Below are 13,899 nucleotides of genomic sequence, written 5' to 3'. Positions count from 1 at the left end.
ACCGTCTTCATCCATCAAACAAAACTAGTACAACAAAGCAAGTGTTGTACCCCAAGTATCCTCAGTACAGAAAAACACAGAAATGCACTGAGTATGAGATAAAGGGAAAAAACAACAGTGAGAGAAATCAGGGATGTAGTGGAGGGTAAACCCACCTAAACTCACTTTCACCACTTTGCAGAATAGTGTTCAGCCACATTATTAGGCTTTGTATATCATAGTAAGTAATATCAAATATGAGGATAGGGTCCTTTAAGGCAGTGATTCTCAACCCTTTTCATATCAAGGACCCCTAATTTAGTCCACATTAGGGCCACGGACCCCCATTTGATGAGATTTTGTCTCTCCGACTCATATCTGACAATATTTTTATTGTGAGATATGATTTTGTCCAGAATTCCAGGACTATCCATATTGTAGGTAGATAACAGTGAAACTATGATCAAAATAGTCATTCTTCTACATTCTCTAATTGTGTTAACTCATTGTAAATTAAATAATGGTGAAGTTTAAAAATGCATCAATTTGCTGGGGACCCCTTGGAACCCCCTCAAGGACCCCTGGTGGTCCCCGGACCCCACGTTGAGAACCACTGCTTTAAGGGGAAAAGAGCATGAATGAATGCTTTAATAATATATTGATTTTTGTTGATATTGGTGGTTGTTTTCCTTATGATCATCACTGACTGGTTTTAGTTTACCCGCTTTTTTTTATTTAACACTGCATCCTGGCAACAAGCAAACATGGGAGGGCAGGAAAACTCGAGTGTCAGAAAACACAGCGTACCTCATAGACCTGCTGCACCTCGGGGCCCAGCTCCCGCTCCTCTCTCAGGCTCTGGGTGACTCTCCAGCCGGGAGGGGGAAACACCACCTTGTCCGGCCGAGAAACCCTGCGACAGAGACGGATGGAGTCGGGTTATCTTTACACGCAACGGTTGGCAACGACGATAACGGTGCTAGCGGTTAGAGACGGCGCCGAAGCCTCACCCCTGTAGGATGACGTCGGCCACCACAGCCACCTCCAGGTCGTACAGCACCACGTCACTCTGGGAGTTGTTCTCATTTTTACTGCAATAGGGACAGCAGGAGAGAGAGAGAGAGAGAGTGTCTTTTTTTCCATTTTAAATATTTCAGAAATGACACTTATTCCTGCATTCATGTCCCGAAAAAACAACACTGAAACAACAACTTTCCAAAACAGCAAATTTGGCAAAACTATTCATTTTCCAATCGAGGTTTTTAATAGACAATAATGGATGACACATCCTGGGTATCTGCAGGTTTCGGAAAGCCAAATTAGAGACTTTTTAAGACCTTGTTAATGCTACCTGGAATTGGATTTACGACCAATTTAACAACCAAAATAAAGAAACAAAAGCTGTCAAAACCAGACTAATTCCAGTTGAACATTCCCAATGAGCGTTTTGAGACAATGAGGAAATGGCATGCGGGTCAAACTAAACGTGACCAATTGGAAGTACAGTAATAAAACCAACACTACCTGCGTATTTGGAGCTCAAACTGTACAGCGTCGTGAGTATCCTTCAGTCGGGGCACAGTGAACCTGAGGCCGGCCCATAACTATGAGGCGACCCACAGAAATGACATGCAAATTAATCACAGGAGCACTGGACATTGAATTATATAAAAGTTAAAGTCCTAAAGTCCTACAGATCCTATTGGTTTTGATAAGAAACCAAAAATGCCTTTGTCTATGAGTACGTCTGTGTGTGTGTGTGTGTGTGTGTGTGTGTGTGTGTGTGTGTGGTTATGCGGCGGGGTCCTCTCTATGTGAAATATGTGTGTAGGCCTATATTTTGTATTTTTAGCAATAGGGCAGGTTCGCACTACTTTCGTATATTTTTTTTTCTTTGATCACTTGAGTCTCCTCGTGTATGAATTCTATTACACAAGAAAAGTTTAGCTCGACTCGACCGGACTAATTGGAGCTCAGCGACGACATGTGGGCCTTGTTGGTTCTTACACTGGTGCCAGACTTCATGGGGTTTCCCAGATCACACACAAGATAGCGGGTCTGGTTTTCCGCCTCATAGCTGCACGTCAGCTGAGTCAGGCTCTGGAAAGGACACAACGTTCAGATATTAACAATACTAGTCATTGGTTGCTTGCATTACCATCATGAATTAGTTTGTAGTCTGACTCATTACATGGATACGCCTTGTCACTGGTGTCAGGGGAAAACCTCTTAACTGAGTCTTGGTATGCTTGCATGTGAAACCCCTTTACTCACCATTGTACCCCATAACCAAAAAGTGTATTTGCGTACGAGGATGGCCTCCATTCAAATATATATTTTGGACACTGAAAATACATTGTCTGATATGTTTTCACTCATGTCTGCTTGTTTGTTAGCAAGAAGTTACAAATGGATTTAGCTGAAATGTGGACATGATCCACATCTGGGATTTCCACCATTAGACAATTATCCTTTTTTAGCCATAACTATTACGCTGCGTTCAAGTGCTGGTGGGAAAGTCCGACATTCGGGACTTCCACCTCGGCTGCTAAACAGCGTTGCATTCATGTGCTTTTTGGTCGAAAAATTCAACTCGGAAGACAAATGATAAACAAACATAAACTGTTACGGAGCGCCTTCTGGTTCTGTATGTGATGATTTGAACATCAGATAGTCATCAGTGTTAAAATAAGGCTTTTTACTTTTTTTGAGATGCAAGGTCCATCAGATAGTCCAGTGACTGTTGACCTCCTCACCACATTGTTGCGTGCTATCCCGCTGTAGTCGGCCTCTGGGGGAAGCACCACGTACAGCTCAGCCTCGTACGCCCCTCCCTCTCCCTCGTTCCTGGCGTTGAAGGTCAGGGTCAAGGCGTTTTCGTCACCCAGGTAAACCTCCGTTCTGTCTCTGAGAGAAGAAGACCGCAACCGCTTCATCGGTATTCTTTTGGTCCTTTGAGACGTTGCACCGACATATCTGATCCAGTCGTAAATGTTATGTTTCTTGTGTTGACTTATGAGTTACAGAGAAGTGAGCAATTTGTCTCCATCTTTGAAGACTGGAGAAGTAAAAAAAAAAAAAAGGCCAAGCAAGGTTTATGACTGTTTTGTGCGTGTTAATCTAAAATCTGAGTTTCCGTCTTCCCACTGCAGACAGCTAGTATGTGTATGTGTATGTAAGATAAGACCTGCACTCAAGTTTCACAGAACTGTCACTCAATTTCAAAGAATCCTTTGTGTAACATTTATCCAAATAGAAAAATGGAACATTTAGTGCAATATTCCAAAATCTCAATTTGTTGCCAACGCAAAACTGAGAATTTAGGCACCATTTTCAATTGTTTTGGGGTTTTTTTAATAAATTAAAATTGAAACATTGGCCCAGTAACGGACTGGCAACCAATGCATGCTGGGACAGGCTCCAGCCCCTTTCGACCCTGAACAGGAATAAGCTTGTAAAGAAAATGAATGAATGAAATATCGGTCAGAGACACAAACAGAGGTATTTTTCAGTTTTTAATTTCAACAGCCACTGGTTGATTGGCATGGGGGAGAACTTGCTTCTTATTGGTCGGTGAGAGCCATTGCCCCGCCTTACTTTTTGTGCAAACTACCCCAGTTTGGTGTCCAAGACCAATATAACTTTCATTTGTTTCAAACTAAAAACAAAAAAACAAACTGTATATTATTACAAATATTGTAGTTTTCCATTTTTCTATTTTTAAGTGGCACCTAACCATAGCGTTTCAATCTTAGATAAATCTAAAATTTAGTGAGTTACTACAGCACTATGAACACACACTTCGAAAATGTTTTTTCATGGTAGCTCTAGTCAGGGCAGTTTAACAACAACTACTATTATTCCTTGTAATGTTGGCGATCTGAGGATTTATGCTTCCTCTACCGCTACATTCATTGTAAGCCGCTTTGGATAAGAGCGTCACCTAAATGCCCAAAATGCAAATGTAGTGAAAAGCTGTGAAGTAAGTTTTCAGACAAATGCATCTCAGTTTTAGATATTCCCCAAGGGCCATTCCCTGCTACATAGCTGTCCATGGCCCCCAAATCAAATCACTATGATTTGTCTCAGGAAACCGACCCCCACCTCCTCCTGCTCGTTCACAGTGACACCCCCCCCTTGTGCGCGCACACACTTTCAGCGTGGCGATAAATCCTCTCGACGCCAGTCCCCCCGAACCCCCCACCCCACCCCCACCCCCACCCCCACCCCGACGCTTCCGAACGCGATCATAAATTCACGTTTCTATTGAGCAAAAAGAGTAGGAATGAGTCGGGTCGAGGGGTCAGAACCGGGGGTCCTCCTTTCATTCCCTCTCTCTCCTCCTCCTCCTCCCTTCCCCCTCTCTTTCTCCGAAGGTCCGGACGCGGCGACCCCCCTCGCTAGGTGAGACGGCCGCCAGATGATTTCAATTAGGCCCGGGCCAGTTTAGCGAGCGCGGAGGAAGCAACATGGGATACTCTGTCAGCGACACTCTGCAGATGCCGAGAAAGGGGCGAAGTCTGCAGCGCGGCTCAGACGTTAACTAGATTGAGTTTCATTTGTTGGGGAAATAGAACGGTGGATCATGAAGCTTATGAAAGCATAATTCAGGCCAGAGGACACAACTCAAAGACCAGGAATAGACTGTGAATGCTAAACATCCACACGGTTTTGGGAAAAATGCTGCGTCTTACATATCAGTGAAGGGGGAATTCTGTTCGGCGAGAGTGCTGAACCGTTCAAGTTTGGTCCTGTGGCGACTCCGAATGCAGATTTTTGAGTTTCCATGGGAAACTTTTAACACTGATTGTATTTCTGCAGCTAAGAGAAATCACATGGCGACGTAATGCAAAACATCCCTCATAGCAGAACTGGCTGGGAGGAGAAAGTACCGAGTGTGTGTGTGTGTGTGTGTGTGTGTTCACTTTGTGAATGGACACAGTCGTTGCCAAATACTTGGCTGACGTCCCGTCACAAACAAGGACGCAAGATTGATGAATGTTAATAAGTGTGAGTGAGCCAAGAGTGGGGAATCTTTCCCTCCATCTGTACTGAGAGAGCAGGCCGTGTTATGGGCTGTAAACAACGTCCTGTAATTCGTGCCATAAGTGTCCCGTGTCTGAGAACTTGCCGCGGCCCGGGTTTTTCCAAATCCAAACCTTACATTGTGTATCATTCCTAAACTTCCTCTCTTTGGCTGTTATCATTCATCTCGCTTCCTTTCTCTGTGAAGTCAAACTGTCTGTTTTTCAGTCACAAGAGGAGATGAAGCGCTAGTTCTCCTCCCCGCTGTATTAGAAAATTGAACCCTTTACTCAAAGTGCATTGTGATGGACGTAGATGATAAGAATAAAAAATAAACTTTTCTTTCAATATAATCATCAGAAATACATTCCATTCCACTCCATTTAATATCATGTCATTAACTATAGAAGTACCCCATAAAGTATCCAACCCCTACAATTGTGTTTATTATATGATGCTCTAATTATAATAATTATCATGCACTCATAATATGCTTATAATGTGCCACTTTAAGTAAAGTACTACCGGAAATTTGACTATGTAAAAAAACATTTACAGCTACAGTTAAAGTGGTAATCAGCCAACTATTTTTTTTCTGTCTCAATCTTTGTTGCTAAGCGCTCATTGCTGTGATGTTTTTTTTAATTTTGTCTCCATCTTCACCTGTCAATCAAACAGTGTGTCCAGTACCGTGACGTCTTTTTCCTTGGAGTTTCTGTCAATGAAGTTTGAGTTTCTCTTTTCTTTGTCTGTTCAGCCATGGTGGCTATCACTGCTCATGCTAACTACCCAGTTCTTCTTCTGTTTATTCCAAACAAACCGGAAATGTGAAACGCATCACTTCCTCTTTCCCAGGAAAGTGCTACCAGACACCGGCTGTTTAGAACAGGAAATGGAAAAGCTTTCATGAACTGGATATAAGTTGAATCATTATTGTGTTATAGCAATCGATGAAAGAGAGTAGCAAAACAGAAATGTATTTATATGAAAATGTCTGGAATTAAAAGGTTTGCATTGTTTCATTCGCTGAATCAGGTAACTGTGATTTGAGCAGTAAGGTGATTTCCTCTCACCCATAAACAGCCAGCTTGAGGTCGGGGACGCAGATGTTGTCCTCTCCACAATCCAGTTGAATCTGGGCCTGGGAGACACAGGATGGAGATAAATGGGGGAAGAGTGAAAGAGCGAGGAACGGGGGTCGGATGGGACGGGTGAGAGAGAGAGAGGTATTCAGAGAAGAGCAGGGATGAAAACAAAGGTATGGAGAGAGAGGGGTTTTCAGGGAAGTGGGTGTTTAGAGAGCCTAGTACGCAGCATTTGTGCTTTAATGAAAGGATAAGAATGGATATAGACTATGTACAGTATATCCTCAATATGTTCACAAAACTCGCAACAACTAGTAGCCAAGAAGTAACATGAAAGCCGTATCCTTTCATGTCTGCAGGATAAATGTCATGTGGGAGAAGAGAGAGCAGAACAGAAAACATGGTGAAGGTTGAGGAGAATGAAGGGATGATGAATACCATCTAAACGATTCATTTTTGTGGAGAAGCCATGATCAAAAAGAGTACGGGACAAAGAAAAGCAAACCTCACATTTTTAGAGAGGATAGGGTTTAATCTCCTCTGTAGTCTTGTGTGACAGATGACTTGGTAAAAAAACCCCACAATATAAGATGAATGTGATTTGATTTGACGGTATTGTCTTTTCCATCAGATCCCTTTGGCTTTTTTTTTCCTTTCTCTTCTCTCTTTTCCTGTCTCCACCATTTCTCTTCCTCCTATGTAGCCCAGTGAACCATACCGCCATTGTTGCCATACCCCCATCTCTCCGACATATGGGAAGCATTAGACTGCAAAAGAATGCTATGGAGGGCTATAGGAGAGCAAAGCGCCAGCCTGGCGATGGTTCACCATGTCTCAGTGGCGATTCCTCATTCAAGTCCCCGGTGTTATCGGTCACTCGGGGCCACGGGGCCATCGGTCAGTTAACACCAGACAGACAGAGGCACACAGAGGTCTGTATTAGACATGCTGACACCAAGGGGTGCCCTCCCTCCAGGCGTATCTTCCCTCCCCCTAACCACTTTTACTCTCTCTTTCTCGCTTTCATCTCTCAATCTTCCCATCCATTTGATCCATGTGTCTGAGATGAGAGAGATAGAGCCTGAAAAATACTTCAGATCCATGCAGGAATAAACAGTAAATGCTTTCCCATTTGGTTTGTACCGATTTCCCTGCCAGTTCTTAAGGACTCTTATAGAAACACGCCAGGTTTTTGATTAGATTGTTTGATTAGATTGTTGGTCAACTCACCTGTGAAGTGATGAGAACATAGACACCAAAATCATCCTTGTGTCCTCAGTAGATTGTTGGCTTCAGTGCTCCATGCTAACACTTATATGAGTGATAGTAGACTCCATGCTAACAATTTAGCATACACTATGTTAACATTTTAACATACACTATGCTAACATTTTAACATACACTATGTTGAGTGAAACTAGGCCACTGTTAACACATCTGATTTGCACACTTTAACATACACTATGTTGAGTGATAGCAGGCCACTAGCATTATCCAAAGTACTCATCTCTTAATAATAAAAAGTTCCTAGTGGTTCTTATTATATGTCCTGTAGATTCATACATTATAAAAATGAAATATCATACTCATATTTTTACTTAAGGTGAGCACGAGTCGATTCCATTCTTACATGCATGCAGTGTCATTTACAATTAGTTACCTTGAGATGTTGTTAAAAAAAACATAGCCAAGACCAAAGCTGGTTGATAGTCTGAGTTTATTTTTGATGGGCACTGCTGGTCTTAGCTGGGCAGAGATGATGCTGGTTAAGGTGGTCAATGAACACTGATCACTGATGCTGGTAGATCAGCTACATCAGCATAAAAATGCCCCAAAATCAGCTGCTACACGAGACCAGCATAAGTTGGCCACCAGCATAACCTTGGCTGGTCTAAGGTTTTTTCAGCAGCGCACTACTATGCAAACGCTAGCTTCTGCTAGATACGTGTGCAAATCAGATGTGTTAACAGTGGCCTAGTTTCACTCAACATAGTGTATGTTAAAGTATTAGCATGGAGCTGCTATCACTCAACATAGTGTATGATAAAATGTTAGCATGGAGCCCACTAACACTCAATACACTAGGCTAAAATGTTAACATGGATCACCACAATCTACTGGGGAAACATGGATCATTTTGGTGTTTCCATCACGTAACGACAAAATTGAACTTGACTCCAGTCTCCCAAAAACTGTGTATTCCTTTCAAATGAAGAGAAGGGAGAACAAGTATAGTATAGAATAGTATAGACAATAGTATAGTTGCCATAAAGTCAGGGCTTCTGAGCTGAAAACTGTGTATTCCTTTAAAGAAAAAATACACTTACAAGCACATGGTGTACATGCACACACACTCACACAAGCATGCACGTGCACGCACACACCACCTTTTAACATACACTCACATAAACATATGCACGTGCTCTGGGTCTGGCTCTTGCCTGGTGGAGGAGACCACTGGCAACATACATAAACAAACCACAACCAGATGTCTGAGCTCAGAGGCGCCCCACCCAAACGGAGCTGTCAGTCCTCCCTCTGTGTTTTTGCAAAGCCATGACTCGCCAATCCTCCATACACCCTCAAACTCCTCATATAGAAAGCAAAAAAAAAAACTACCAAAGGCCAGAGTTTAGTAATTCAGTTCCTGCTCTATCAGGGCTGACCCTCAACCTCTAACCATGTGGGCCTTAGCACTACAGAGGAGCCCTACATATGATGTCAATTTCAAAATGGCTGCCTCTGACCTCCTCCTTCCCCGTTCAAATAAATTTCCTGCGTGCAAAATGTAAACAGTGGGAGATGTGGTGTGCTATTTATGAAGTTAGCAGCCAAAGCTGGTGTAGCATGGTGAACCACATGTACAACACTTGTACATGAGTTCTGATTGTTTGGTATAGCCTTGTGAAAATAATGAACAATACCATCTGCTATGCTCTCTCCACTGGTAATATATGTGATGACCGTCTGCTTAGTGCAGAAAACGCATGATGTGTAGCCAGATAATCTGTGTTTAATAGAGTGTGTGGTCTAGATGTTAGCATGGGAATATACAGTAATATACTTTATATTCGTGCAAAGCATAGGAAATTCCGACTTTGAAGGAAAAATGCAACGTGCAGCCCTTCAAGTTGGAATTCCAGCTACAAAACTCTGCAATGCAGTTACACTGTAAACTTTTAACATGTTTTTAATCCTCAAAAAGATTGATTTTCACCATTGCATGGCCTTATCTATCACAACACCTGTGTGGTAAATGGTTAAACATATAAATTTGAAATGTAAAGTTGCACTTTCAGTCGCTAAACATTCTCTGCTAACTAGCTAGCTAACTTTGCCAAAATCATGGGCAACATGCATGATTTTACGTTGGGCAAAGAGCTTCTACCAGTTGGGAATATCTGACTTTGTACTTTGAATGGAATGCAGCATCTATGTGAGATGCTGTGTGACCTTGCATGTGGACATATTGTGTTATGAGTTAAATTATTTAGTATCATGAGTTAATGTACATACCTTCTGCTGTATAAGCTGTGCTGTCTGATAATTCAGGATAGGACTGAGGCCATGCTGGTCCAGTGGGGCGAGAGGGTCCAGGCTAAAGTTGAGACTGACGTAAATGGGAGACAGTTTATCCCGAAACTCCTCTTCACTCTGCAGCAGAAAGAAGTGCAATGACGTCAGACATTAATAGACTAAAGAGGAAGTGAAAGAGTGTTACAAACAAACACATATGCATTATAATGTAGTGTTTACTGACACTGTGTCTCCATGGATCTAAAAACCTAGGACTGGTGTATGAATACACTCTTTTATCGGTTCTCAACATTTAAATCCAAGTAGGTTTAGACTAGTGGACAATATGACACTTGAGTAGACAGTTCAGATGCAGGGTAAATATACCTACAACGGTTGGGGGAAATGCCAAGTAATGGGCCTGGGTAGAATAAGCCTTTACTGTACATTATGGTGAATGCTCTGTCCCAGGTAAATGCACAAGGGAAAGTGGAATGGTCGCGGTTTAGTCGTGCTGTACTACCCAAAATCCAAAACAGATGTAATAGTGAAATGTAAATGTAGGATTTCATGATGTCTGTTTTAAGTTTCTCCAACATGTGACATGAATTCTGATTGACCAGCCGGAATGACTGTGGCCCCTTCAAAGAGAGACGAAAAGAATACATGGGTGGATGAATAAGCGCTGATGGATAGGCGAGTGAAGGGATGGCAGTGTGACGAGAAGATTGGTAGCAGTTTCACCTCTGTGTTTTCAGTGTTTATTTCTAACTATCCCTCCCAATGTAGCACCTGGGATGGTTACCTCAAATCCTGTCTATTGAGAAATGGCTTTAAACACTTTAGCGCACCAGCTAGTCTCGCATCGCATCAAAAGCATAGCGCACAAACAAAACTGAAACTGCCACCACTCCTCACCTCATCACATATTATTTGCCAAAAAGTCGATGTATTCCTTTTTTTTTTTTTTTTGCTAATTATGATGTATCGAATTAAAAAACCTGAGCGAAAACAGCAAAATTAGATCAAATTTCCTCAATAGCACAAAAAACAAAAAATCCTTCCCGCAGCGACCCGGGTTCGAATCCATAGCATCCAAGCATAAAAATGCCTAAAATAAATCTTTAAAAAAAAACATCTACAACTCTGTCGTGGTTAGTTATATGGGAATTATTCGCCGCGTTAGTGCATTTCTTTGTTTTCGTCTTTGGATAAAAGCATGAAATATGAATATTAACTGACTCTAAAGAACAATAGGTTAGTATAAATTAGTATAATAACCAATACTAATCAATTCTCTTCAAGGACTCTTTCCATTTTTCCTGTGAATGTGGGTTTTTATTGACGTTCACGAAGGCTATTTATTTGCCTCAACCCAGCTGATGGAACCCCCCCACCGCCTAATTTGCATTATATTATTTTTGCAACATATCAAAAGTTCGCAGAAAATTTGCTTTGACAGCTGGATGGAAACACAGGCAGCGTGACTGACCCGGAGGTAGATCCTGGTGTCGTGACATACGCGTCCTCCGTTGGCCAGGCTGAAGGTTTGAACCAGACTGGGCTGCTGGCTGTCCAGGAACAGAGTTCTCCTGATGGCCTCCCTCTGAGTCTGCTTCACACTGTCCAGCTGAACCTCCACCACAAAGCCTTCACCACACACACACACACAAAAAGCAAAATAAACACATATACAGTATAGGTATGGCATTATCCATACAGCTATATGCATGTATACACACAAAAACACACAGAAATACATGTAAATGTATGCATACCCATACAAAGACGAAGCCTTTACACATGCAAATATACATGTATATACACACATGGTAAACATTATTATGGTAAAGCACCTCTATTTATTCAGTATTTGTTCTATACAAAGCATACAGAAACAAGTGGAGGGTAATAGGCATAAACTCATTTACATTGCTATGACCCACATGACGACAAATACACAGAGAACACACACACAATGCAGACCCACACACTCAAGCGTAAACACACTCTCTCTCTAAACTCCTTGAGCTCACCAAGTTACCCTGTATTTACATGATTGTTCTTTTATCTTAATCTTAACTGCCAAATTGACCACAGTGAGGTCCAGCATACTTGTGGCCGCAGAAAAAAAAGCAAGGTAATAGGGACCATCTGTGTGTGTGTGTGTGTGTGTGTGTGTGTGCGTGCACTCGCCTCACCTAGATGAGAGGGGAGGTGCTTCCCATTAGCCAACAGGCAGAAACCGATGCTGACACTGGAGGTTGAAGACAGAAAAAAAGACAAAGGAGAGACTTTACACACTTGCATACCGAGCTAACCCTCAGAAACAACACACACACACACACACACACGCAAATGTGTATCACTGAGTAAATAACGCCTCAGATTCCTCAAAGTTTTCACTCAATAGCTCAGGGGCTTTGGTGTGGTAACGTTGCAGAGCGTTTACCGAAATCACTGTGCTCACGAAGATGTGTGTGTGCATGGATTTGCGGTGCTTTAATGCATACATTGTTGTTTACAGCATCCAAATGCTCCAGTAAATCAGTACACACAAGACATGCACTCATGCATATGTGTGGCCATAGGAATGCACACGTGTGTGGCGAGCGTATCCCGCCTCACGCTGCGTGAAGGGTCCTGATGCCAAACACTATCTCATTCAGAGTGAATGTCATTCCTTTCCACCCTCTCCCACGTTCATAACTGCTCCTCTACTCCCTGTCCTCCTCCACACGTCTCCATCTTTTCTTCTTTCCATAAGGCTACTCCACCTTTCTTCCACTTCCTCTTCCCTCCCCGCTTTGCTGCCTCCTTGTTTCCAGGGCAGCAAAAACACCAATAAACACAAAAACAAGACTTGCTTGTATCAACCTTACGGGCAGATACTGAAATACCGGCCAGTTGGCAAACCTCCCTTCCAGCAGTCTAAAAGTGTTCCACATTTAATATGACGGTTAAACTGAACTTGTGGAAAGAGCTTCACTGAGATTGAAAGCAGGGTGAATTTTCCCTTTTTTCACTGGATCTAAGGATACTGAGTTTGTAGTTTAAAGCACCTTGGACAGGAAACTGGAAAGGCTGGTCAAACATGAAGTCATTTGACATTTTCATGAGGTAAACTTTGGAAAGCTGAAATTAAACTAAGATGTGTGTTACATAACAAGATGCAAGACATATTCCATGCTGTGTTATTGAGAGCTTCTAAACTACTCTTAAACGTTGTGTTAAACCATGAAAGACTCTGTTCCCTCACATTAACATCATCATGTTGGATCAAATAGTGTATAATCTCCCTATAAAAATATGCTGAGTGGGTTTCCATACCAAGACACAGCCATCGTCTCATTCCCATTGGACACCTCACAAGTCTTCTCCTCTGGGTTGAACATGGTAGGCTGCACTGTGAGAGATGCGCTGGCATTCACTATTGGCCGAGCCCTTATGGAAGAGACAGATCATGGAGAAAGAATAAGAATTCAGCATGTTTACTGGTCTATTGTCATTACACTACTATGAGCTTTAACATACCTGTATAGCACTGCTTTGTCAACCCCAAAAGCGCCAACAATAAGATCTGTAAGGGGCAAAGTAGATTAATTGAAAATAATAAACAACTTGATACCATTTAAATAGAGACCTGGAGTTGGACTATTTTCTGCAGTACCTGGGTAGCCGTTGTGATCCAGATCTTTGTTGCCCCGGATAGCAAAGCCAAAACTTGCTGGGAAAGAGCTGGAAGCCCATTGGCCAGAGAGGGTCTGAGTAGGCGTGTCCTTCAGTCCTCCAGCATGTCCGTTATAAATGAGAACCAATCCCTGTTGGTCATCTCCTCCATAGGGACAACCAATGGCCACGTCTGATAGTTACCAACAACGACAGAGTGTAAGTTGCAACCATATATTCCTACATTTGCATTTACATCTACATTTTAGGCATTTAGCTGATGATCATATCCAGAGCAACTTACAGTAAGTGACGTAGAATAAGCTTAGATTCCTAGATCACCAACATTACAAACAACCAACAGAGTTAGCAGCTCTTTAAGGCAGGGTGACCCTCTGCCCCCTCACCTGATCAATGGTAGGGAAACTCAACAATGAATAAATAACGTGCAAAGAAAATGCTAATTTATTGCAGGTTTTCCAGACAGGTTTTTTGTAGTTGTTGTCAGGGCGGAACTTCCATCATATCAGAGGTGGACCACACTGACCGACTGATATCCGATATTTAATAAAATGTCAATATTAAGACCAAACCGCTATATCTGTCTAACCCCAGAAACAAATAT

General features: G+C 42.3%; 1 protein-coding gene across 1 annotated transcript in view; it reads right to left on the bottom strand.

The window, feature by feature from the left end:
* LOC139655603 (integrin alpha-5-like) overlaps positions 1 to 13,899 on the bottom strand; it is a 41,982-nt gene that overhangs the window by 5,484 nt on the left and 22,599 nt on the right. The window contains exons 13-24 of the mRNA XM_071533043.1: positions 13,276 to 13,467; positions 13,140 to 13,185; positions 12,936 to 13,049; positions 11,807 to 11,862; positions 11,098 to 11,255; positions 9,606 to 9,743; positions 6,078 to 6,145; positions 2,736 to 2,886; positions 1,987 to 2,079; positions 1,504 to 1,583; positions 990 to 1,070; positions 787 to 892 (exon numbers count right to left, since the gene is read on the bottom strand). Of these exons, the coding sequence (XP_071389144.1) occupies positions 787 to 892; positions 990 to 1,070; positions 1,504 to 1,583; positions 1,987 to 2,079; positions 2,736 to 2,886; positions 6,078 to 6,145; positions 9,606 to 9,743; positions 11,098 to 11,255; positions 11,807 to 11,862; positions 12,936 to 13,049; positions 13,140 to 13,185; positions 13,276 to 13,467 (1,283 nt within the window). The remainder of the gene's footprint in view (positions 1 to 786; positions 893 to 989; positions 1,071 to 1,503; positions 1,584 to 1,986; positions 2,080 to 2,735; positions 2,887 to 6,077; positions 6,146 to 9,605; positions 9,744 to 11,097; positions 11,256 to 11,806; positions 11,863 to 12,935; positions 13,050 to 13,139; positions 13,186 to 13,275; positions 13,468 to 13,899) is intronic.

Source organism: Centroberyx affinis, unplaced genomic scaffold, assembly GCF_046629955.1.
Source record: "Centroberyx affinis isolate AG114_WGS23_722 - 3 ecotype Tasmania unplaced genomic scaffold, CSIRO-AGI_Caff_v1 ptg002313l_1, whole genome shotgun sequence".
Lineage (NCBI taxonomy): Eukaryota > Metazoa > Chordata > Actinopteri > Beryciformes > Berycidae > Centroberyx > Centroberyx affinis.
This window is presented reverse-complemented; position numbering and strand designations above follow the sequence as displayed.